This window comes from Eublepharis macularius, chromosome 4 (genome assembly GCF_028583425.1).
Source record: "Eublepharis macularius isolate TG4126 chromosome 4, MPM_Emac_v1.0, whole genome shotgun sequence".
Classification (NCBI taxonomy): Eukaryota; Metazoa; Chordata; class Lepidosauria; order Squamata; family Eublepharidae; genus Eublepharis; species Eublepharis macularius.
In genome coordinates, this window is record NC_072793.1 from 167,566,942 (window position 1) to 167,590,117 (window position 23,176).

Genomic DNA, 23,176 nt, shown 5'->3' on the forward strand with positions numbered 1-23,176 from the left:
AAACCCCGGTGGAGCTGGGGTGTGCCGCTCTTGGCAGAGCCAAGGCAACGGGGCAGGATCTAATAAGGGGCTGGGAATATGATCTGAAATTGGATTTACCTTTTTGACCAAATGATAATACCCGCTTAGTTGGGAGCAGTGGAAGTCAGTGGGTAGCAGCAATGCTACGATTTCTTTTTCATTCCCTCTTCCATTATCTTTTGTATCCTCAGCTGGGTTTGATGGGAAAAACCGGGGTTACCTTTACAATGCCTGGGTAAACTTCGAGTTACATATGATAATGGTGAATTTATGTATTTATTATTTATTCAAAATGAATAAAGGCATATTACACAGTATAAATCAATGCAACCAATAGGCAGAGATATCTATTAAACCAAGTAATAGGACTAGGATTACAGCAAAGTGAAACAAAGTACAGCGCATCATATATGATATGTTAAACAATGAAGAAAATGGCATTATGTAAATATAAGAACAACATAGTGAGAGTAGGGTAGTATTACATTTAGCAAACAAATAATACATAATATACACACAGATATATCTGTCTTTTCTAAAAATGCAGCTCTATTACCATTAGAGAAATCCACTCCTCAGTAGTTCTGCTTTATATAGTTTGCAGAATGCTATCAACCACCTCTGTAATGTGGGCGGTTGGGGTAGGCATGCTGAGACGTCTAGGGCAACGTGGCTCCTCAGGAGTGGAGCGGGGAGTTTAAACCTCCAGGCCTTGCGCCTCTCCAGCAGGTAGCTCAGGTACTCCGGACTGAAGCCCAATGGGGTTGTTTGGTGTACAAAAAATCGGAGTGGAATAGAAGGCATAATCTGCTCCTCACGATGCCCTTGTTCTAGTCCTAAATGAAGTCTGTTTCAACCCTCCCCCCCAAAAAGGGGTAAACTTCACACTCTGAACTCACAGCAGAAAGAGGCAGCTATCCGTTACATCTCTGTATGAGTCACAGACCTGTGCCTGCCTCCTGCTAGTCAGCAGCCATGCTCAGAACACTGAAGGGTGAGAATTCTGACAATCATACTTTTTCAAGGGGCAAAACTCTTGGTCAGGCTACTGAATTGCCTTCTATTCTGGATAGTCACTGAGCTACCTGGATACATTCTCATGCTGATAAAGATACCAACCTCTGAGAAAAATGTTGAGTGCTGTACTCATTACTCATCTTGACATCTTTCCAGTTAAATCTGGAATTTGGAGAACTGCATAGTATCCCAATTGTGTAATGAGAGATCTTAAAAATCTTTCAAAAAAGAACACACATACCATTCTGCTGGAACATTCACAAGGAAATTCTTTAATTAGTAAAGCTGGCATAATACAAATAATAGAACTACAATGTCTTCAGAAAGAGAGCTGGGAGCTTCAACCTGAGAACAAAACAGGCACTCGAAAATCCATCTGGTTCAAACAGGGAGGCTTACACGGCACGGGCAACCTGGAACCAACTCAGCGTGATTAACAGATAATTTCTTATGGAACCTATACAGCACTACAACACATCAAGTGTATCAAAACGGAGGGATTAGAAAGTTGCATAACAGCTGTAATGACCCCATCCATAACAGCCAAAACAGAGTTACAGCAGAGCAAAAGCAGAAGAGAAAAAAAGAGGAAAAAGACAGAAGATAACAGGGTGGTTTAAGTTGATTTAAAAATAATAAAATTTGCTGTTAGAAATTTTAATTGGATTTTTCTTAAGACAAGATTCTCTGGCAAAGTCAATAATGCTAAGAAAAGTAGAAGACAGTAAAAGAGGAAGACCTAAAACAAGATGGTTTGACTCAATAAAACAAAGCCACGTCCTCCAGTTTGCAGGATCTGAGCAAGTCTCTCAACAATATGCCATTTTGGAGGTCTTTTATTCATAGGGTCTCCATAGGTTGGAGGCAACTTAGTGGCACTTAACACACACATTTTTATTCAAATTGAATTTTGGGGTGAAATGTTTTTGAATTAAAATCTACCTAAAGATCGTTTTGTATTTAAGATACATTATAGCCCAAAGCCCATCATGAAATAAGGATTAATTTTGAATTATGTAGTATGACACTTTATATTCATACAATGTTTTAAAAAATTATAAATGAATGCCATTAATTCATTCCTTAGGGCCCTAATGTCATGATCTCCCAGAGGGTTTTGTAAGATTATTCTGAGTAATTTTTCTATTTAGAAAACACCAAGGCAAACTATTGGTTTTGCAGTTATCTAAACTCAAGTTCCGTCTGCACAGATAACATGCCTCTTCTTAACAGCAACATTTAAAAAAAAACATTAAGAGTTGAGAAAGAGACCTCAATCCTATGTTTCCTCTGCAAATCCATGTACACATGATCAACCCCTTACCTCTTAAGTGATAAGTTTCAAGAACGTCTATATATAAAGACAAGCGTCTTGACTGACTCATCAATGCCCAGCCCAAACTCCTGGGCCTAGAAACATAATTTAGGGAGAACATTCCATTCGTACAATATATAATTCGTACAATGTGGACTTGGATTATTTGGGCAATAAGGTTAAAATATTGAAGGATGTTCCATTTTTGGCTCGTAAAAGAAGATTTAAGTATAAAGGACTTGTGGCTTTCTTGAGGAAATGTGATGTAAAATATAAATGGTTGTTTCCAGAAGGCGTCTGGTTTAGATATAAGGATCAAACCTACAAGATTATATCGGAAGCGCAGCTGACAGACTTTTTGTTCAACCATCAGGAGTTCCAGCAAGAAGAAAGTCCAAAGTCTGAAGGGGAAAGTGGGGGGGGGGGAGGAGAGAGCGGGCACAGCCGCTCCAGCTGCGCAGAGAGAACTGAGACCGAGACGTAGGGGGGGGGGGGGAGGAAAACCTGATCCTGAACATAGTCTGTATTGTATAAGATCTACCAATCTGATAGCATATTAGAAAGTTAACTTTTAAGAAAAATTGCAGCATGAAGGGAATACAAGATATGTAGTGTAGCGTTTGTTGTCTGTATGTTGCTCTTCCCTTTTTCCCAGTTCCTTTTCTTTTTTTCCCCCCATTATACTTTGTAGTCTTTTGTAGTTTTTTATGTTAGATATTAAAAAAAAAATTCATTCCTTAGGGCCCTTATGTCATGATCTCCCAGAGGGTTTTGTAAGATTATTTTGAGTAATTTTTCTATTTAGAAAACACCAAGGCAAACTATTGGTTTTGCAGTTATCTAAACTCAAGTTCCATCTGCACAGATAACATGCCTCTTCTTAACAGCAACATTTAAAAAAAACATTAAGAGTTGAGAAACAGACCTCAATCCTATGTTTCCTCTGCAAACCCATGTACACATGATCAACCCCTCACCTCTTAAGTGATAAGTTTCAAGAACGTCTATATATAAAGACAAGCGTCTTGACTGACTCATCAATGCCCAGCCCAAACTCCTGGGCCTAGAAACATAATTTAGGGAGAACATTCCATTCCTTTCATGATTCCTTTCACCTACTAAGAAGGGATTTTAAGAAATTCGCCCCCTAATGGAGTAAAAAGAGGTAAAATGTGTTTTTCCAGAGATACAGCTTCCCTGTGTGGCTGGCAGGCTACTGCCTGCTTCTACCCCCACCCACTGCCAGCTTGGCCACTCTTCCCTGATTGGGCCAGCCTTTCAAGGTCATTTGCATATGCAGGCAGATTGGGGTTCACAACGTTCCACACACCACGCCCCACCCCAAAGAAGTTGGAACTCAGAGATCATTTCTGTATGTGGCTGGATTGATTCTCAACCTCCGCATTCTAAATAGTATGCAGTTACTATTAGAAGGAATTGAATGTGTTCTGAGGTAAAATGCACCTCCCAGTCTTTCCCTAAAATTTCACTAGGATTGCCAATTTAAAAAAACAAAAACAAAAAATGTTACATACCCCTAAATATTATAACTGGATTTAGAGTAGTTGAATACCATAGTAAAGCACAGATACCAAGCTCGTCAATGAATAAAAGATTGTTTGGGGTGGAATAGATCTGGTAAGAGAATATTAAGTGCTAAGTGTAAGGAGTAAACACTACAAATGAAAGTGAAACTTCTAGAACAGAAGACACTAGATGTCTTTTGATCTTTGCTAGAGGCGCCTGCAATTCATATTATTCTCACCCTTAAAAGAGATCCCATTTGGAAATATTTTTGTTTAACCACATTAGTTAACATGGATGTTTAAGCAAATATAAGAATAGGTATTTATTTATTCATGTCATTTACACTCTGCCTTGCTCACTGAAACTCAAGGCGTATTACGTTGTGTGAGATTTCAATAAAAAATGCCAAAGGAGAAATAAATGCAAGTTTACAAAGACATAACATTAGCAAAAATCCAATACAAAGTTAAAGAAATGCTGAAAAAGAACATAAACAATTTTATGATTGACATTTCTAAAAATGAAATCTTCATCAGGGTTGTAAATATTAAGATGATAAAAATCAGCCAAGAATGAGCCTTTATATAGAAAACCATGATTTAAATCGACCTTACTAATGATTTAAATCCAGTTGATTTCAATCTAATCCACTTGTACAGTTTCTCTATCACAGTCTTCATATGTACAGTGAAAGTTGAATTCCAACAACTCCCTCCTTCGGCATTTATATATGAATGTTTTGGTGTGAATTAAGGCTGTCTCTCCGACAGAAGCTCTCGCCACATTTCAAACATTTATAAGGCTTCTCCCCCGTGTGAATCCTCTGATGTATTTTTAGGCTGCTGCTCACTGAGAAGTTTTTCCCACATGCCAAGCATTTGTATGGCTTCTCCTTTGTGTGAATTCTCTGATGTACTCTTAGGCCACTGTGCCAAGAGAAGCTCTTCCCACACTCCAAGCATTTGTAGGGCTTCTCCCCTGTGTGAATTCTCCAGTGTTGAATGAGGCTTGATTTAACAGAAAAGCTCTTGCTACAATCTGAGCATTTGAATGGCTTCTCTCCTGTGTGCCTTCTCTGATGTTGAATAAGGCTTCTTTTTTCAGAAAAGCTCATGCTACAATCTGCACATTTGAATGGCTTCTCCCCTGTGTGAATTCTGTGATGATAAGTAAGGCCTGATGTAAAAGAAAAACTCTTGCCACAATATGAGCATTTGTATGGTTTCTCCTTTGTGTGAATGTTTTGATGCATAGCAAGGCTGTTACTTCGACTGAAGCTCTTTCCACACTTCAAACATTTATATGGCTTCTCGCCTGTGTGAATTCTCTTGTGTCGAAAAAGGCCTGATGTATCAGAAAAGCACTTGCTACAATCTGAGCACTGAAAAGGCTTCTCCCCTGTGTGCACCCTCTTATGTTGAATAAGGACAGATTTATGAGAAAAGCTCTTCCTACAAACAGAACATTCATATGGTTTTTCCAGTGTGTGAACTCTGCGATGGACAGTTAGGTGGCTACTGTGGCTGAAGCTCTTTCCACACTCTAAGCATTTAAATGGCTTCTCCCCTGTGTGACTTTTCTGATGTGAAGAAAGGCTGTCATTCCGAGAGAAGCTCTTCCCGCACGTCAAACACTTATATGGCTTTTCTGCTGTGTGAATCCTTTGATGTTCAGTTAGATGATGATTCCGTGAGAAGCTCTTCCCACACTCCAAACATGTATATGGCTTCTCCCCTGTGTGAATCCTCTGATGCAAAGTAAGGCTGCAATTCCGTGAGAAGAACTTCCCACACTCCAAACATTTATATGGCTTCTCCCCTGTGTGAATCTTCCGATGCAAAGTAAGGCTGCAATTCCGTGAGAAGAGCTTTCCACACTCCAAGCACTGAAATGGCTTCACTCCTGTGTGAATTCTTTGATGTAGAGTAAGTCCGCCATTAATAGAGAAGCTCTTCCCACATTCCAAACATTTATATGGCCTCTCCCCAGTGTGAGTTCGTTGATGTTCAGTTAGGTGGTGATTCTGAGAGAAGTTCTTCCCACACTCCAAACATTTATATGGCTTCTCCCCTGTGTGAATCCTTTGATGTACAGTTAGATCGGATTTCCAAGAGAAGCTCTTCCCACACTCCAAACATTTATATGGCTTCTCCCCTGTGTGAATCCTTTGATGTATCGTTAGGTAGCGATTCTGAGAGAAGCTCTTCCCACACTCCAAACATTTATTTGGCTTCTCCTCTTTGTGAATTTTCTGGTGAAACTTAAGGTTGTCATTCTGAGAGACACTCTTCCCACACTCCAAGTATTGATAGGGCTTTCCTCCTGTTTGAATGTTTTGTTTTTTCATAGCCCTCAATTGATACCTGAACCCTTCCTCTTCTGCCTCCACATCCTCCACTCTTGCCACAGCCATTCCTCCTGGTTCCTTGCCACTCTTTGTCTCCCACTCATGCCCTGATGGAATATAAGACAGCAATTACCAAGCAATATTTTCCCCAATGAGAACTAGAGGCCACTAAACCCTCAGCAATCTCCAGGCAAAAACCTTGTTTTATTTCTCTGCAGTTACTTCTAAGGACTCTCCAGAGGAGCACCCAGCAGGCTAAATATGAGGCTTCCTTTCTTTCCTGATATTATGGTTGGAGGAAGGGGAAGAGAGGGCAATTGGACTCTCAGTGTTTCTTGGGCAGAAATCCTTTCAATGAAGGAAAGTGAACTCGGCCCTCCCAGGACTCCAACATGACTAGGAAATCCGGAAGAAACACATTCTTGTACAGTAATCAGCATGTAAGGAACATCATCTCATTCAGGGTTCAGTTCCGGACAGGAGTGGATGGCGTCATGCCAAAACTTGGAAAGAGGGATCTGCGCTTTAAAAAATTGGGTGCTTTTTCAGATTCTGGTATCAGGAAGGCCATAAATATCAGCATTTCAGACATTCGGTTCTAAAAATACCAGTTTTGCATTCAGATTTTGTTTCCCAGGAATCCAAAATTATTCAGCTGCATTCTCTATAGGGTAATCTCTCTAGGGGCCTGAAGGGACTGATTTTCAAGCAAAACTAAAGCAGAGCTACTGCTGCCTCTACATTAACCCCCCCCCTCCCCAAGTTTCAAGAGAATTAGACCATGGGGTCCAATTCTATGAGACCCTGGAGAAGCCCCCCCCCCAGTGACTTTTCCTTGTTTCCTGGGTGTGGGGAATCCAATGCTTTCTCCTGGGAACAGAAGCCTTAGCCAAACACACAACAGCAACCACAAGCCAAAAGCCACCCAACGCAAATGGAACTAGCAAAGCCCAAGAGCTCTCCATCACTCACAGTAGTTGAAGAGTGGCAAGCTGACCCTTAAAGAAGACTAACTGTTCAACTCTCCCTCCCTCCCAATCCTAGGTTCCTCCGGTAGAGTTGCCACTACCCTAACTGAAAAACCTTTGGCTCTTCACAAGCTCTTTGCAAGAGACGAATCACACATTCCTTGTGGAAAACCCAGAGTGGGAGATCCACATGTCCTCTGTGAAATTAAATGGGATGCCAGTTTTTAGACAATAGATGATCCCCACAACCAATGAAGTACCTGCTAGAAGCTCTGCTTCCTTCAAGTCCTGGACAAACACTCTTTCTCCAGGCGAGAGAGAGGGCTGTCTTTGGAAAACAGATATTCTTCCATGGTAGGGACAAATAGCAAGAAATACGGATCATTTAAAAATCTGGTTTTAATAGGAACTCCAAGATACAGAGGGAAAACTCCCAGGAACCCCTCAACTGTATACTATATATATCAAAATTTAATTACACTATCATGATCCAAATACAAAGATATACACAATTTCATACAATGTTACAATATTACAAAGACTCATTCCATAAATACAATCACATATTATACATTTCCAAGGTGCTGTAATAGACAGGAGCCAATTCTGTTACACAGTTAAATCCTTTCCTATGCCAATGGCTTGAAAGGAAACAAATCTCTATAGTCAAAAGAGGTGTGAATTCCAAATAGCTGCAGATTTCATAGTAGAAAATCTAGATGGCAAATTCCAGAGTACACCATCCGGGTCCCTCCCCGGTTCTCCTGGTAGTTGGCAACGAGCCCGCCAGCTAAAACTGCTCGTTTCGGATTCCCTTCTTCTCAGCCTCCTTTCTGCCATAAAAATGTCACAAATTACCAGCTACACTTAATACAAACTTAATACAAACATTTAAACAGTACAGTTAACTTCTTTAACTTACCTATACATAACTTCCGAAGTCACAGTCTCCAACTTAATGTGCTCACAGCAAGGCTTTCTCCTTCCAATCAGTGAACAAACACCATTTGTTTGTTTGTTTAGGTTATTGACAGTTCACCTTTCACACTGAGAAGGTGATTGCACCGTCTAAGTCAATTTGATCAACAGCTCCAACATTCAATAAACAGAACAATAGACTAAGCATTGCAGAAATGATAGAAGTATACATTCAAATACAGGAATAGAGAGATGAAATTCTGCTGAAGCAAAACACGTGTAAGTGGACATTATTAAACAACAGAGAAAGTATCCAAAGGGAGCTAGTACCTAGTAGGATAGTTTAAAGTCCCAGGCACTATACTAAAGCATATCTCTGAACCATTTCCTTACAGCACAGCCCTATCACCTGAGTAAAAAAGCCCCATGAATAAGTCAGTTGTGCGTATTTTGCAGAAAGAGTGTGCAGGCAGCTGCAGATCTTGCCCATTTGCAAGTTTCTATCTGCAGAAGGCCCCATTCAGAGCATGGCAGAGCATGAGGGAGAGGCAATCAACAGATATGAGCGGCTGTCAGCCTCCGCCATCAAGGGATCAGTGCCTAGGGGAGGTTCACCCTCCAGGGTGCCCTTTCTGCCAAGACTGTGCAGTGGATAGGCCTCAGAACAGGGAAGGATGGGTTTACAAGCTCACTTGATCCTGCTCTCCCCCCTCAGACCAGCCTGGTTTCCTCTCCCTCACGCTTGACTAGGCTGGATCTGGCTTCCTCCGTGTCTACCCTGCCCCCCTCCTTTTATAGGGCCTCATGGATGTGGCTCCGCCCCCACCTCCTTCCCCACTCAGGGCTGTTGTTCCCTCCCACTTGGGAGGAGCACCGGTCCCACGAGCCAATCCCTGTGTCTTGCACCCCCCACCAGCTGCTCCATAGCCCTGCTCAGCTTCCCTGATCGGAGGGGCTGCTTGGCCCTTTCCATGCAGGGGGGCCTGAATGCCACGCCTTCACACTCAGCAGCAGCAGTTGATCAACAGCACCAACATTCAATAAACAGAACAATATACCAAGCATTGCAGAAATTAGAAAATATAAATTCAAATGCAAGAATACAGAGATGAAACTCTGCTGAAATACAACACATGTAATTGGACGTGACATATTAAACAGAGAAACTATCCAAAGGGAGCATATCTAACAGAAAGTACCTAGTAGGATAGTCTAAAGTCCCTGTCACTATACTGAGGCATATCTCTGAACCACTTCCTTACAGCACAGCCCTATCACCTGAGTAAAAAAGTCCCGGTGCCGTGCTCAATTGGCATTCTTTGGGGTCTTCCAACAGACTTATGGGTAAACTCCTGACTTGATGAATTGCCCTGTTTCGTGCCTGAATAAAGACAAAGGCCATCTTATTGCTCCTCCTGGATCTGTCTGCAGCCTTTGACATAGTAGACCATGCCATCCTGTTGAGGCCCTGATGGACAGTGCTCTTGTGGCTACCAGAAGGAAATTGAATGCTTTGCGAAACTTTGAAGTGGTTGAAGATTGCAGAGTCGCTCCTGAAGAAGCAGCTACTGCGAAACCTTTGAAGCTAGCCTTTGGTCAGTAAAGCTAGCTTTACTACCACCAGGCAGATTTATTACTACTCCGTTTCAAGTTACTGCTTTGAAATATACTTCTTTGAATGAGAAGAAGCCCCTTTTCTGAACTGCTGTAAGAAACTCATTGGCACTTTGGTAACGACTATACTGTTGTATAGACTGTTGTACTGGGATATTTGGTCTTGTATTTGTTTCCAGATTTACTGGTTATGTAACTGTTTGTTGAAGAATGAAGATTCTGGTTGCCTTGCATTTTTGACAAATTGGTACAAGTAAAAATATCTGTGTGTTTAGAAAGGACTGACTGTGATATATGTAATTGGAATAATATTTTGAATATATAGGATTGATTGCACCTTTGCACATTTACATTTTAGTAAATTGTTGTTATATTTTTGAAATTTAAGAGGAGAGCTTTTTTGTCTGGAGGCATTTAAAAACAGACGTGGGCATCAAAGGATGCACCCTGGACTGGTTTAAATTGTTTCTCATGGAGCAGACTCAAAGGGTTGCTGTCGGAGATCAGCTATCTCCAGAATGATAACTATTTTATGGGGTCCCACAGGGTGCAATCCTATCTCCCATGTTATTCAACCTCTACGTAAAACCTTTAGGAGAACTCATTCGCAGTTATGGAGTTGGATGTCATCAATATGCAGAAGACACCCAACTCTATTATCTCACTATCTAGGTCCCCACAGGATGCAGTAGAAATCTTAGATCGCTGCCTGACAGCTGTGGTGAAATGGCTGAAAAATAACAAATTGAAATTAAACCCAGACAAGATCAAAGTGAGGCTTGCTGGGAAGTCAGATGTCCTGAAAGACATTGTACTCCCCACTTTCAATGGAGTTTGTCTGACCCTTGTAGACTCAGTTAAGAGCCTAGGGGTTATATTGGATCCAATGCTGCTACTAGAAAAACAAGTTAAAACAGCTGCAAAAAAATGCTTTCTACAATCTCACTCTAACTTGGAAGATGGCTTCTTATCTTGACACAGCCGACCTGGCCACCTGGATCCATGCCATGGTAACAACAAAACTTGACTATTGTAATGCATTATATATTGGTATTCCATCTAAGTTAACTAGGAGGCTCCAATTGGTGCAAAATGCTGCAGTTTGACTGTTAGCAGGAGCATGAACATCACTCTCATCCTGCAGTCACTCCATTGGCTACTTATCAGCTACCCTGCTCAATTCAAGGTACTGATTGTTACATACAAAGCTCTTCATGGTCTTGGCCTGATATACCTATGGGACCGCTTCCCTCTCTATGTCCCTCCTCAGCAGCTTCACTCATCCAAACAGGGTCTCTTGCAGATACCAGCCTGCACATGGGCAAACTCAACTGCAGACCGTACATGGTCTGTGGTGGCCCCTACCCTATGGAACAGCCTGCCTGAGGAGGTCAAGAGAGCTCCTACACTCCTGGCTTTCCGCAAACAATGCAAAACTGAATTATTCAAAAAGGCTTTTTACTCAGATTGGAGGACAGTATTGTAGGGAGGGAATCCTGGATGTTTCACTAATAGGAGGCCGGTATTATAGGGAGGCCCCCCCGGATGTTTTGCTAATGAGTTGGGAATAGGGATGTGTGCTTCGGGATTCCAATTCAGGTTAAATACCCGAATCAGGCTCGATTCAGGAAGATGTTGGCCTGTTTACATTTGCAAACAGCCAGCAAAGTTCTGAAAAATGCAAGCTTCCTGCTCTTTCTTAGCAGAGGGGAGGGGAAGGAGTGAGTGACTCACTAGAACCTCCTCCACCCCCTCCCATCCGGTAAAAAAAGGCAGGAAACTTGAAAGCAACACTTTCCTAGCTGTTTGCAAAGTTGCTTGCAAACAGCACGAAAAGTGCTGCTGTCAGAGATTCCCTCCTTTTTTTCTGAATGGCAGGGTAGTTAAGGAGGGATAGTGGTACAGTAATGCCAATAAAGGTTGCTGAACTGATAGCAGTACCAGGGAGAGGAGGGAGGGAGATCAGAGAAGGGAGGGGGGAGGTAGGAGTGTCCAATCCTACTGTTGCATCCTCCTTCCAGCCAACGGATTCTCTGGAAGGAGATGCTGCAGGGGATATAAATTGGAAGCTTGTATTTTGGCCAGCCTACATTTTTCCTTGGCCTACAGTGAGACATTGAAAGACTTCCTCTGCTGGATAGACTCTGTGTCTCCATGCTGTACATGGAGATTACCTCGGGTTCCTCTAGAGTGTCTCACAGTTTCAGCCTGAAGCCAGCATTGGGGGGGGGTAGTCCCTCTTTTAATAATTTAATATTGATGTAATAAATGTTAAGGTAACATTAATGGCTGCTGTTACCATAAATCTAATACATTAAATTTATTTAAATTGAATTTTTGTTGGTATGATTCTCTGATGTGAAGTTTGGTCCTCATTGGGAACAATGGAAAGTGGCACTGGCTGGCCAGCCTGTTCTCACAAGCCCTAAGTGGAAGACCTCTCCTTTCCTACAGACAGCCACCCAACCTTAAACGACTTCTCACCTACAACCATGAATTGGCTAGCAGAGTCACCAGCAAAGATAACAGACCCGAAAACAGACCAAGATGCCAGCTCTGCCCTCATATCTACCCAGGAAATACAATTACAGGACCCAATGGCGTCAACTACACTATTTCTGGCTCTTACAGCTGCTCATCCTCCACCATGATATATGCCCTCATGTGCCAACAATGTCCATCTGCTCTGTACATTGGACAAACCAGCCAACCTCTGCACAAAAGAATAAATGGACACAAATCTGACATTAAAAATGGCAACATCCAGAAACCAGTGGGAGAATACTTCAATCTACCAGGACATTCCATCAAGGACTCAAATGTCACTGTAATTCAACAGAAACCTTCAAAAACAGAATCCAATGGGAAGCTGCTGAATTGGAATTCATATGTAAATTTGTTTCAGTTAGGCTTGGATTGAATAGAGACTATAAATGGTTGTCTCATTATCAGAAGCTACTGATTGCATCTACTCCCCACCTCCCCTCTCCCCCTATATATCTGACCAGTTACCCTCCATGCATCTGATGAAGAGAACTGTGATTCTCAGAATCTTATGCTACAGTAAAGTTGGTTAGTCTTAAAGGTGCTACTGGATTCTTTTCTATTCTGGTGTGATGTTAGTCCTCATAGGGAATAATGTGGCTTGGAGAACCTTGGGGGGGGGGCATAACATGGCCCCCCAAAGTCCAATCTCCCTGAAACTTGGGAGGCCGTGATAGGACGGTTGGGAGAGCATTCCCTGTAGGTTTGATGCATTTTGCTAGCAAAATGCCACCCCCAGCCTCCTGGGAACCATCCCCTACCATTTTCCCCACAGGGAACAATGGAGATCGAGGGCGGCTGGGGGGACTTTCCTATCTCCCTGAAACTTGAGTGGTCTTGAGAGGAGGGTTGGGAGAGGATCCCCTGCAGATTTGGTATTATTAGGAAGGAAATGCCACCCCCAAGCCCCCGGATAGCCAGGAGCAGCGTTTCCCATTGGAAACAATGGCCAAATCTTCCCTAAAAATGCCTAATTGGCTTAAATACTCGAACCTGAAGCAGCTTGCTTCGGGTTTTGGGTTTACCCGAATTTTTTTCTTGCTCTCGGTAAACCAGAAGCAGGAAATCTCTTGGGGGTGACCACTCCTAGTTGGGAACCATGGGCCCCACCATTATATTACTTTACATATTAACTGTTGCTTTGAATATGTACTCATATATGCTGCTTGTGCTTCATGTTGTCTAATGTCAATCCTTGAAGTGGTTAAGTTCGGTTTCAGCTATCCTTCAACCCTGTAATGGATCCTTGCTAATGCTATGTCTCAGTAAACTTGTATTAATTTACCCTATGATATTGTTTATAAGAAACGTCTTTGACTCTGTATGAAAATGCTTACCCTTGTGCTTGCTACTAATTGTACTGATCTCACACTATGTAATCTGCCTTGACTGTCAATGAGAAAGGTGGACTATAAACAAATAAATAAATAAATGCTGTTCCGGGGAGAAATTCACTGGAATTCACTCCACGCTATTACATCTCAGTGTACATTTTGTGCTAGGTCAACTTTTGTTATTTATTTATTATATTGGTAGAATACTGTTTATGAGATATGCATACCACCGAGGAAGGCCTTTCGGTCCAAACTGCATCTGGTTTGGGGTTCTATACCTAGAGATGAACTGTACTAATTTACCTGTATGTTCGTGGTTTTATTTGAATATATACAAAGTTTTAGTACTTATATGTTCAACTGTATCATGGATGTTTTTAAATCTAACTTATGTGTTTTTATCTGATTAATTAAATTAGACACTTGTGTTTTTAATCTTTTCTCTTACATTCAAAGTTATATTTTATATTTTTCTTTTGTTCCAACCTACTTGGTTACCCGGATCTGTGATATCGTAGCAACCATTTTTTTGTGAATGCTTCAGCATTGCATCGAGACACCACAGAGTAGGTCTACAGGCAGCTGCTACCACCAGGAAACACCCAGTCCACTAAGCATGCAAACAGAAGCAAGGGCAGTCGTCCTCATCCCAACCCAGCCATTTGCAAGGCACTCCGCCACTCCTACATGCATTTAGCTGTATTAAACTCTTTCTACCATCCATAATTAAAGCAGCTCAGTGTTTCCCTGGGAGCATTCAGGCAAAGTTAGTTTCCCAGTATATCGGTTGTAACGAAGGAGGGATGAGAAACTCTCTTCCCCCTTTTTAATTTGGCTGCCCTCCCATTCCTGCACACTGCACAACAGTTCACCAGTACTCAGAGCAAGAGATCGCCACAATTGTGTGTGTCTCTCTCTCTCACACACACACACAGTCACACAGACACACCCCATGACATCATTTGGCTTGCATTCTGGAGACGTGCAGAGGGACGCCTCGGCTATAGACCAGGTGTTAGTCTTGGGTGACTATTTCAGGCGTTGCAAATGTGTCGCAGCTAATTCTCTTCTCTTGACCCAGTAAAGCTTCAAATTTAGGAGTCAGAAGATGTCAAGATTTTTCAAATAATGGGGATGAACAAGCCTTCTGGAACCCAGAAGGATCTATGACCCTCCAGGGGAGAACTATTTTAACATCTCCCCCCTTTTTGCAGGGCTTTAGTGCCATATTCCCGCTTGCCTTCAGTGGGTAACGGTCAGACCATGGGTTCAGGCCCAGTCTCCAAACCCAAAAGAAGACCTTCCCTCAAAGGCTCAGCGCAAAAGATGCAGTCCAGAGTGGGGCCTGTCCCTGTTTTTTAATACTATTCTTTTATTTATATCATTTATAGTCCACCTTTCTCACTGAGACTCAAGGCAGACTACAAAGTGTGAGATTAGTACACTCGATATCAGGAACATTTCCGTAACCAATGCCATAGGGTAAATAGATACAAGTTCACAAAGATGGCATTAGCAGGAATCCAATACAACATAGCGGTGAGGTCTATGGTTCCTAACTCATTAGTGGATCATCTCAGATCCCCTCCCTACAATACTGCCCTCCTAGCTGAGAGTGGCCCAAGGCTGCCAATAAAGCAAGTAAGTTCTGGGCCAGCCCTGGCAGGGAGCATTCAGCCAGAACAATCGGTCTAGATGTCTCCGGCACCATGTCCGACAGCCCCAAGAGGCAAAGCAGGACCTCCACCCACTGAGCTACAACGCCTCCTCAGAACAGAAGGTGGTGGCAGGATAGGTCATCAAAGGGGAGGAAGAGGAATCCAGAAATGGAGCTGCTGCTGCTGGGAAGGGCTGTGCATTCTCTGTCATGTTTAGTTTGGCCCTGACATGGCTACTGTCCTGGAAGTGGCACCCACAAGAACGTTCCCATATGAAAATAGAACACCTTTTATTTTCATTCCTTCATCAGACAAAACAAAACAGGCGGAGATCCCATAGAAAAACATCCCAAGGAATGCTTTGAAATGGACCCTTGGTTGTCTTGCTTCCCCCCACCCCCATTTCTCTTCCTGCACAGGAGGTCTTCCCCAAATCCCCTCGTTTTCACACTGAAAGCCAGTAACGAAAGAGACAACATCATTTTGTCACCTGGCGTGTGTTTCTTCTGGTCTCCACAGGCCTGCTTTGCTTCTGGAGAGAGGAGCAAGGGGCTGCCTGCCTTGCTGTAAGAGGCAACAGGCCGGGGTCCAGCAGGGAACACAGGGAATAAGGAAGGGGAGGGAGAATGATCGGGGAACTTCCTCCTAACTCAAATCTCCCGTGCCAGCATAACGTAAGAACTTGGGGGGCCCAAAGAAGAGACCCTTCCTGGCACTGCCGCCCCTGTTTCTGCAGGAGCAAAGGAGAGGAGACTCACTCTCACCTGGCTCAGCTGGGAAGGACACGTTCTCTCGAGAGCGTCCTGGTAACCTGTCCAGCACTCCTTCCGAGGCAAGGCCTTCCTCTTCCCTCAAAGTCCCATCATCTGTGTGAGGAGGAAGAGAGATAGGGAATCTACAATCTATAAAGAGAGGATGTCTGAGAGAGGAGAAAATTGTTCTCGGATGACTTTGAGAAGTGGGCCAACCTACAAGGGTCTTTCCAGGGTTCAAAGGGTCTTTCCAGGGTAAAATTAAATAGAAACCTAATTCTCAAACCAGAGAAATTCAGAAACAGGCAAGATATTTCACACAAAGACGCTCGAGAGCCTGCCAGTTCGCGCAGCCTGAGAGTCACGGGGACTCCGTCTTGCAAGCCGCGCACACGGAGCCAGATCTCGCGCGTTCTGCCTGCGAAGGCTCGCGAGGCCGACCCCAATCCCGCCGCTTCCGCCTCCGGTTGTGCCTTCTTTTGCCCTCAACGACCGGCAGGTGTCGCTGTTTCTCCCCGTATGTCCGGCGATTCCCTGCAGCGATGCTAGTGGCCGCTGCTGGAGAGGGTTTCGGGTGCCTTTTGTCAATGCCTTTTTCCTGCGACGTGCCAAGCATCTTGTCCCCATTCATTGAAAAGCAAGGGATCCCCTGAGGGATCTGAGTCTGGTTCTAAGGAAGCCACAACGGCTTCTCGGTAGGAGGAAATGGGGTTGATCGGGTTATAGCTAAGATGGAGAGCCAGTTTGGAGTACTGGTTAAGAGCGGCAGGACTCTCATCTAGAGAACCGGGTTTGATTCCCCTGCTACAAGCCAGCTGGGTGACCTTGGGTCAGTCACAGCTCTTCCAGAGCGCTCTCAGCCCCACCCACCTCACGGGGTGATCATTGTTGTGGGGATAATAATAACATACTTTGTAAACCACTCTGAGCGTGTTAAAGGGTGGTATATACATTGAATGTTGTTATTGTTATTAATGTGGGAGCATAAGAGTGAATAAGGCACAGCAGAATAATTGGACGTTTTCGTACAAGGGACAAGATGAAAGATGTTTTAGATCTGCAAAGAATGTGTTTTTCTCTAAAAGAATGGAGTGAGACTTTTGCTTATGTGAGACTGTACCTGTGCTGTGTACAGTCTCACAACGTATCAATATCAAAAAGAGTCCAGTAGCACCTTTAAGACTAACCAATTTTATTGTAGCATAAGCTTTCTAGAATCAAGTTATCTTCGTCAGATGCCTGATACAGAGACTGGTCAAATATAGAAGAGGAGGGAGAGAAGGGGAGGAGAGAGAAGAGGCAATTAGGGGGTGGAAAGGGAGGGTGCAATCAAAACATTCCTTTGCTAGTTCCTTTGCTTTGATTGCACCCTCCCTTTCCCCCCATATTAATCTCACCCCATTTTTGTATTTAGAATTAAGAACTATGTTACAATCTAATTTATACTACTAGAGTTTTACAATAAATAACCACCAGAGAAGCACGAACACAAGACAGACTCAACGGAAAAGGCCTACAAGGACAAAAAATTCAGATGATCTTGGAAGATCTGTAGAAAAGAAACTATCTGCCGTACAGGGGGGGCTGGGATGGGGAGTTCTCAAGAGGAGGTGCAGCTACTGAGAAAGTCTTCCTGTCCTTCCCCGCCCCCAACTAAATTTCTTTGATGGGGTCCCACAATAAGGTCTCCTCAGCCAAACTCAGAATAAGAGCTTGGATTAGCTTTCCCAACTTTGGGTTGGAAAATTCCTGAAGATTTGGGGAGGGGAAGGTTTGGGGAGGGGAGGGAACTCAGTAGGGATGTGATCTCACAGCGTCCACCTTCCAAAGCTGCCCTTTTCTCCTGGGGAACTGTTCCCTTTAGTCTGGGATTGTAATTCAGGGAGAACTCCCGGCCCTGCCTGGAGGTTGGCAAGCATAATCAAGCCATTTGGGGCCTGAAAGATGAGTACCAACACATTATATTGGCTCCAGTGACACACTTTGGCAAACAACGCATTTGGCAGGAGACTGTGCCCAGTCCCTGTAAGCACCCCCTGGCCAGACCCGCTTTATAAACCAGTTGACAGTTCCAGGTCATGGCAGCTCCAATAAACAACATGTTACGCGGATCCCGGCAGGAGTGAGCCTCACCCCTCTACTTTTCCTCAGGAGCCAAATTCCATCTCATGATTGGAACTATCCCAGTATTTCTTGGCCGCGAGGCTCACTGGGGGATTATACATCCTCACTGGGACTTCCAGTCCCTCTGTCTGATGCTGATCCACAGGGAACCCCCTCCTCTGCATTTGCCACCTTGATATAGGTCTCTCTGTGCCATCCTCTCAAACTCAGGGGGATTTCTTGTGCATTGGATTGCCAAATCTGGTGGGGAAGGCAGGGTTTGGGGAATGGAAGTACCACCAGGTCAAGGGGTATAATTCCATGGAGCCCAGACTCCAAAGCAGCCATTTTCTCCAGGTGTTGTCTGTGACATAGAGATCACTTCCTCTGTAGTCTGCAGTTTACTGGTAATTCTCGGGGGGGGGGGGAGGTCTCCAGACCCCACCTGGAAGTTTATGTGGGACACAACTCTGACCTCCCCTAAATTCTGAGTAGTAAGCAGAGGCCCTCAGAGGCCCTGAGTGATATTTTATGCAACTCTAGATATAGCACAAACATGTAGCAGAAAGATGACTATATGAATATAGATGTAATCGTTTTATGATTTTTGTCTTTGCACAGCCACACAAAGAGAAGCCCCTTACCCATCTTCCTCTTGTCCTTGCAAGCTAACAAAAGTGCTGACAGTAGAAAATGAAACTGCATTTCTAGAATCTGTGAGAAGAAAACATTGCAAGAGATAGTTGGTCATCATCCTGCCATAGATTGGGGCACTTGTATTAAAGCCTTTGTTTCAGGAACGCTGGGAAATGTTCTTTGCTCAACACCTATATCATGTAATGGAATAAATTAACAATGGGTAGTTGTCCTGCTAGTTATATCAAGGATGGGAACAGATCTGGGCTAGTCTTTAAAATGACACACATCTGCCCAATGGATACTTGAACTGATAGAGTTACCAAAGAAAGAATGTTTGCTCTTTGAAATGATAAACAACTTTTACAAGTGTTAATTGGGTAAGGGGACAACCCCCAATTATGCTAAACCAATGGAATGATGCTAAGTCATATGTACATGTAACTAACTCAACCAATAACTTGCTGAATACATAATGAACCCAAGGTGATAAAAGTTGATGTAATGTTTCTCAGACCTCTAAAGAACGGTTGGTCTTCCCTCTATTTGAATAAAGTAACTCAGTTTCCTCTCCTCATCGGACTCTATCTGTCTGCTTCTTCTGAATTGGGCCTGAGGCAGAACAGGCCACGAATTTGCATGGTTCATTTACTTTTGGCCTCCTGGGTTATGTCTGTTCTGCTGTCTTTGCTCTAGCAGATGATGTTACACAAAAAGTGCCCTTCTGCCCTTACCCAGATTCTTCAGAGCAAAAGGAGGAAACAGACAAGTGCTTCTTTCAATGATTGTATTGAATATTGCAATATGGGTACCCAGCTTTCAAAGGAGCCATGAGTACCAAAGAATATAAAGCTTACAAGCAGTTTTCAAGACATTTTTCAGTACAAAAGGAACTACCTGCAGATTAATTTGCAATTGGTCATTACATACATCTGATCTCTACAGTCCTTTCAATTGGCTACTTCTCAGTTCTCTAACGAGTCTCTTAACTTTTTCATTCCTCTTATTTGATCACTACCTATTTCTGACTTGAACTACTCACTTTTGCTGACTTCCAAACTTTAGAATCCAGAGTTATAGATATAGGGAGTGAATGTGCTCTTCTTGTATCTATTTCTCCCTTCTCATGAGACAATAGCCTAAAGAATGTGTGGCCTTATCTAAGTTCCCTAAGCAACTGAGAAAAGAGAAACATTTTCGGCCTGTTATGTTGTTCTGAAGCAACTTTCAGCAAAGATGGAATGGTGAAAGAGGCAAAGGCGGGGCGGGTTGCAAGCACTATTAATTCATTCTAAGAATATGTATATGAAAGTATGAAAGATTATAAACCCTTATAATAAAAGGGCTATTAAAAATCTTAACTCTACAATGGCATGCCTCTTACTTTTTACAAAAGAAAACAAGTTTCTCATCGGAATATTGCTATTCTCCCCTGCCACTGATGACTGCCCATTGCGTTCCTTCCCACCATCACACCTTTCTCAAGGCATGTTAGAGGCATGAGATCCTTTACCTGTGACCCCTTCCATTCACTTGTTTGGCAGTTACCACTCATGCCTGGGATCTGAGATCCTCAAATAAACAGACGTTTTAAATCTCTGAGTGAATCTGGAGCTAGAGGTAATTGTTATGGAATCATAACAACAATTCAAACTCGGCCAGGAAAATTTATTCTCTGGATAGGCAGTTCTGGGGGTTGTGATGAAAGGGAAGGGCAGCACTCACAGTCTGTGTTCCTATGGGGCCACTTGGTGGTGGAGAGTGCCCTCACGTCAGAGTTGACTTATGGCGACCCCTGGTGGGGGTTTCATGGCAAGAGTCTAACAGATGTGATTTGCCATTGCCTACCTCCGAAACCCTCGTGGGAGGTCTCCCATCCAATTACTAACCAAGGCTGACCCTGCTTAACTTCTGAGGACTGACGAGATCAGGCTCACCTGGACTATCTGGGTCCAGGCATGTGGCCAATTATTTACTTAGTAAAGTCTGCTGTGCCCCTCTTTTCCTCTGGAATCAAGGCTGCTTACAGGTTGCAATTAGAACATTCTGATTTAAAACTACCAGACTAAAATCCCAAGTAAACCTCCACATGTGCCAGTGCATCCACCCTTCCTTCTCATTCAAAAGAGATAGATGTCCGCGGTAGTAAACAAGACAGCTCGTGGACCTGATAAGCTCTAGAAGGGACAGCTGTATCTCCTTAGGGAGGGAGTTCCAAAGGTTGAGCACCATGCCAGAGAAGGCCCTGGCTCAGGTTGCCACTTACTACTTGACTAGACTCTGATGGCAGGGGTATCCAATGCAAGGCTACTGAAGATGACTGGAGCAGACAGGCAGGTACCAATGAGGGGCTGGGGGGTATGATCTGAAATTGGATTTACTTTGCTTCTTTTTAGTGATAATTCCCCCTTGGATGGGAGCAGTGGAAGTCAGTGGACGGAGACAATGCTACTTTTTCATTCCATTATCTATTTCTCTTCCATTATCCAGTCCAGATCCCATCTTTTGTCTCCTCAGCTGGGGTTGGTGGGAGAAACAGGTTACTTTTGCACTGCTGGGGTAACCTTCGAGTTATATATGGCAATGGTAAATGTATATATTTATTTATTATTTATTCACTAAGAATAAAGCATATTACACAGTATAAATCAATGCAATGAAAAGACAGAGAGATCTAATAAGTGATGTAATAGGACTAGGATTACAGCAAAGAGAAACAAAGTACAGAGCATCAGATAAGGTATGTTAAACAATGAAAAACAGTATTAGCTATGTATATAAAGACAAGTGCCCAGACTGACTCATCAACGCCCATCCCAAACCCCTGGACCTAGAAATATGAATGATATAAACATCACTAAGAAGAGATTTTAATAAATTTGCCCTCTAAAGAGGTGAAAAGGGGTAAAATGTGTTTTCCCAAAGGGATATAGCTTCCCTGTGTGGCTGGCAGGCTACTGCCTGCTTGCCTGCCTGTCCACTTCCAGCTCAGCCACTCTTCCCTGATAGGCCCAGCCATTCAAGGTCATTTGCATATGCAGGCTGATTAGGGCTCACAACATTCCACACCTCACCTCCCCAGAGACAGTTGGAATACAGAGGTCATTTGTATATGTTGCTATTGGGAGTCATTGAATGTGTCCTGAGGTCAAATGCACCACCCAGTCTTCCTCTCAAAGTTCACTAGGGTTGCCAATCTCCCTGTGGGGCTGGCAGGCTCCTGCCTGCTTGCTCCCCCCACCCCACTTTGATTAGTTAGCTGTGGAACTCTGTGTTTTGAGGTAAGAATCAGGTCAAGGAAACTGCAGGCAATTGAAGAAAGATGGTACAAGACTCTTGAACAGGGATTTTATATAAAAGTCAGCATAGTAACTAAGTTTTTAAATGTTCATGGGGAGATGGTACACAACCTTTCTAGGGGCCATTTCAATGCAAACCTCTCACATGAACCTGCCAAAGTACCCACCACACCACCTCTCCCTCAGTCCAAGTCTACTTCACACCTCTCGCAGCCGTCACCTCCTACTTCCCCCAAGAAGCCTCCTGACAGACATCATGCAAGATACACAGACACTAAAAGGAGGAAGCAACTTAGAGATGTGGCAAAGAAATATGCAACCAACTAAAAAAACCCCAAAAACACAAACCAAAAAATGTTACATACCCATACATATTATAACTGGATTTAAAGTAGTTAAATATCATAGTGAAGCTCGGGTATCAAGCTAGTGTAAATATAAAAATAACATAGTGATAGATAGTATTACATTCATCAAACAGATAATACATAATATATACACAGAGACTGATTGATTTGATTGATTAGATTTTTAACCCGCCCTCCCCAAAAGCAGGCTCAGGGTGGGTTACAATCATAAATAAATTATAATGGATAAAAACAATAACATCTCAGTACAAACATGAATTTCAGTATTCCAGATGGGGCACCTTTCCCCTTCCCCTGCCCACCATACACCAGGAAAAGGGAAGGAAATGGTGGAGGTGTGGGTTGGTGAAACTCTTAACTCTCCAAGAGAAAGTTCATCGTCCTCATGCCTTTATAAAAGTGCCTTTTCTACTAATACAGGTCTATTACCATTAAATGCATTCCTCAATAGTTCTGCTTTACATAGTTTGCAGAATGCTGTAAGCCACCTCGGTGTTGTGGGTGGTAGGTATGGAATGCTGGACAATTCCTGGGCAATGTGGCTCTCCAGGATTGAGGAGGGGGATTCTTCCTCCATGCCTTTTGTCTCTCCTGCAGGTAGCTCAGGTACTGTGGATTGAAGCCCAATGCAGTCGTTTTGGGTAGGAAAAGTGGAATGGAACAGAAGGGATAATCTGCCCTTCACTGTATGACGTTGTTCTGCTCTCAAATGAAAGTCCATTTAAACCATGACAACCTGGAGTAAGCACCAAACA

At 43.2% G+C, this 23,176-nt stretch overlaps 1 protein-coding gene across 1 annotated transcript; it reads right to left on the minus strand.

Moving 5' to 3' along the window:
• Nucleotides 1-1,289: 1,289 nt before the first annotated feature.
• Nucleotides 1,290-16,435, minus strand: LOC129327153 (zinc finger protein 420-like). Its single transcript, XM_054975625.1, has 3 exons — nt 16,236-16,435; nt 16,028-16,129; nt 1,290-6,334 (listed from the first exon to the last, which is right to left on the minus strand). The coding sequence occupies exon 3, from the start codon at nt 6,291-6,293 to the stop codon at nt 4,605-4,607; it is 1,689 nt and encodes a 562-aa protein (XP_054831600.1). The 5' UTR covers nt 6,294-6,334; nt 16,028-16,129; nt 16,236-16,435; the 3' UTR covers nt 1,290-4,604.
• Nucleotides 16,436-23,176: the final 6,741 nt, after the last annotated feature.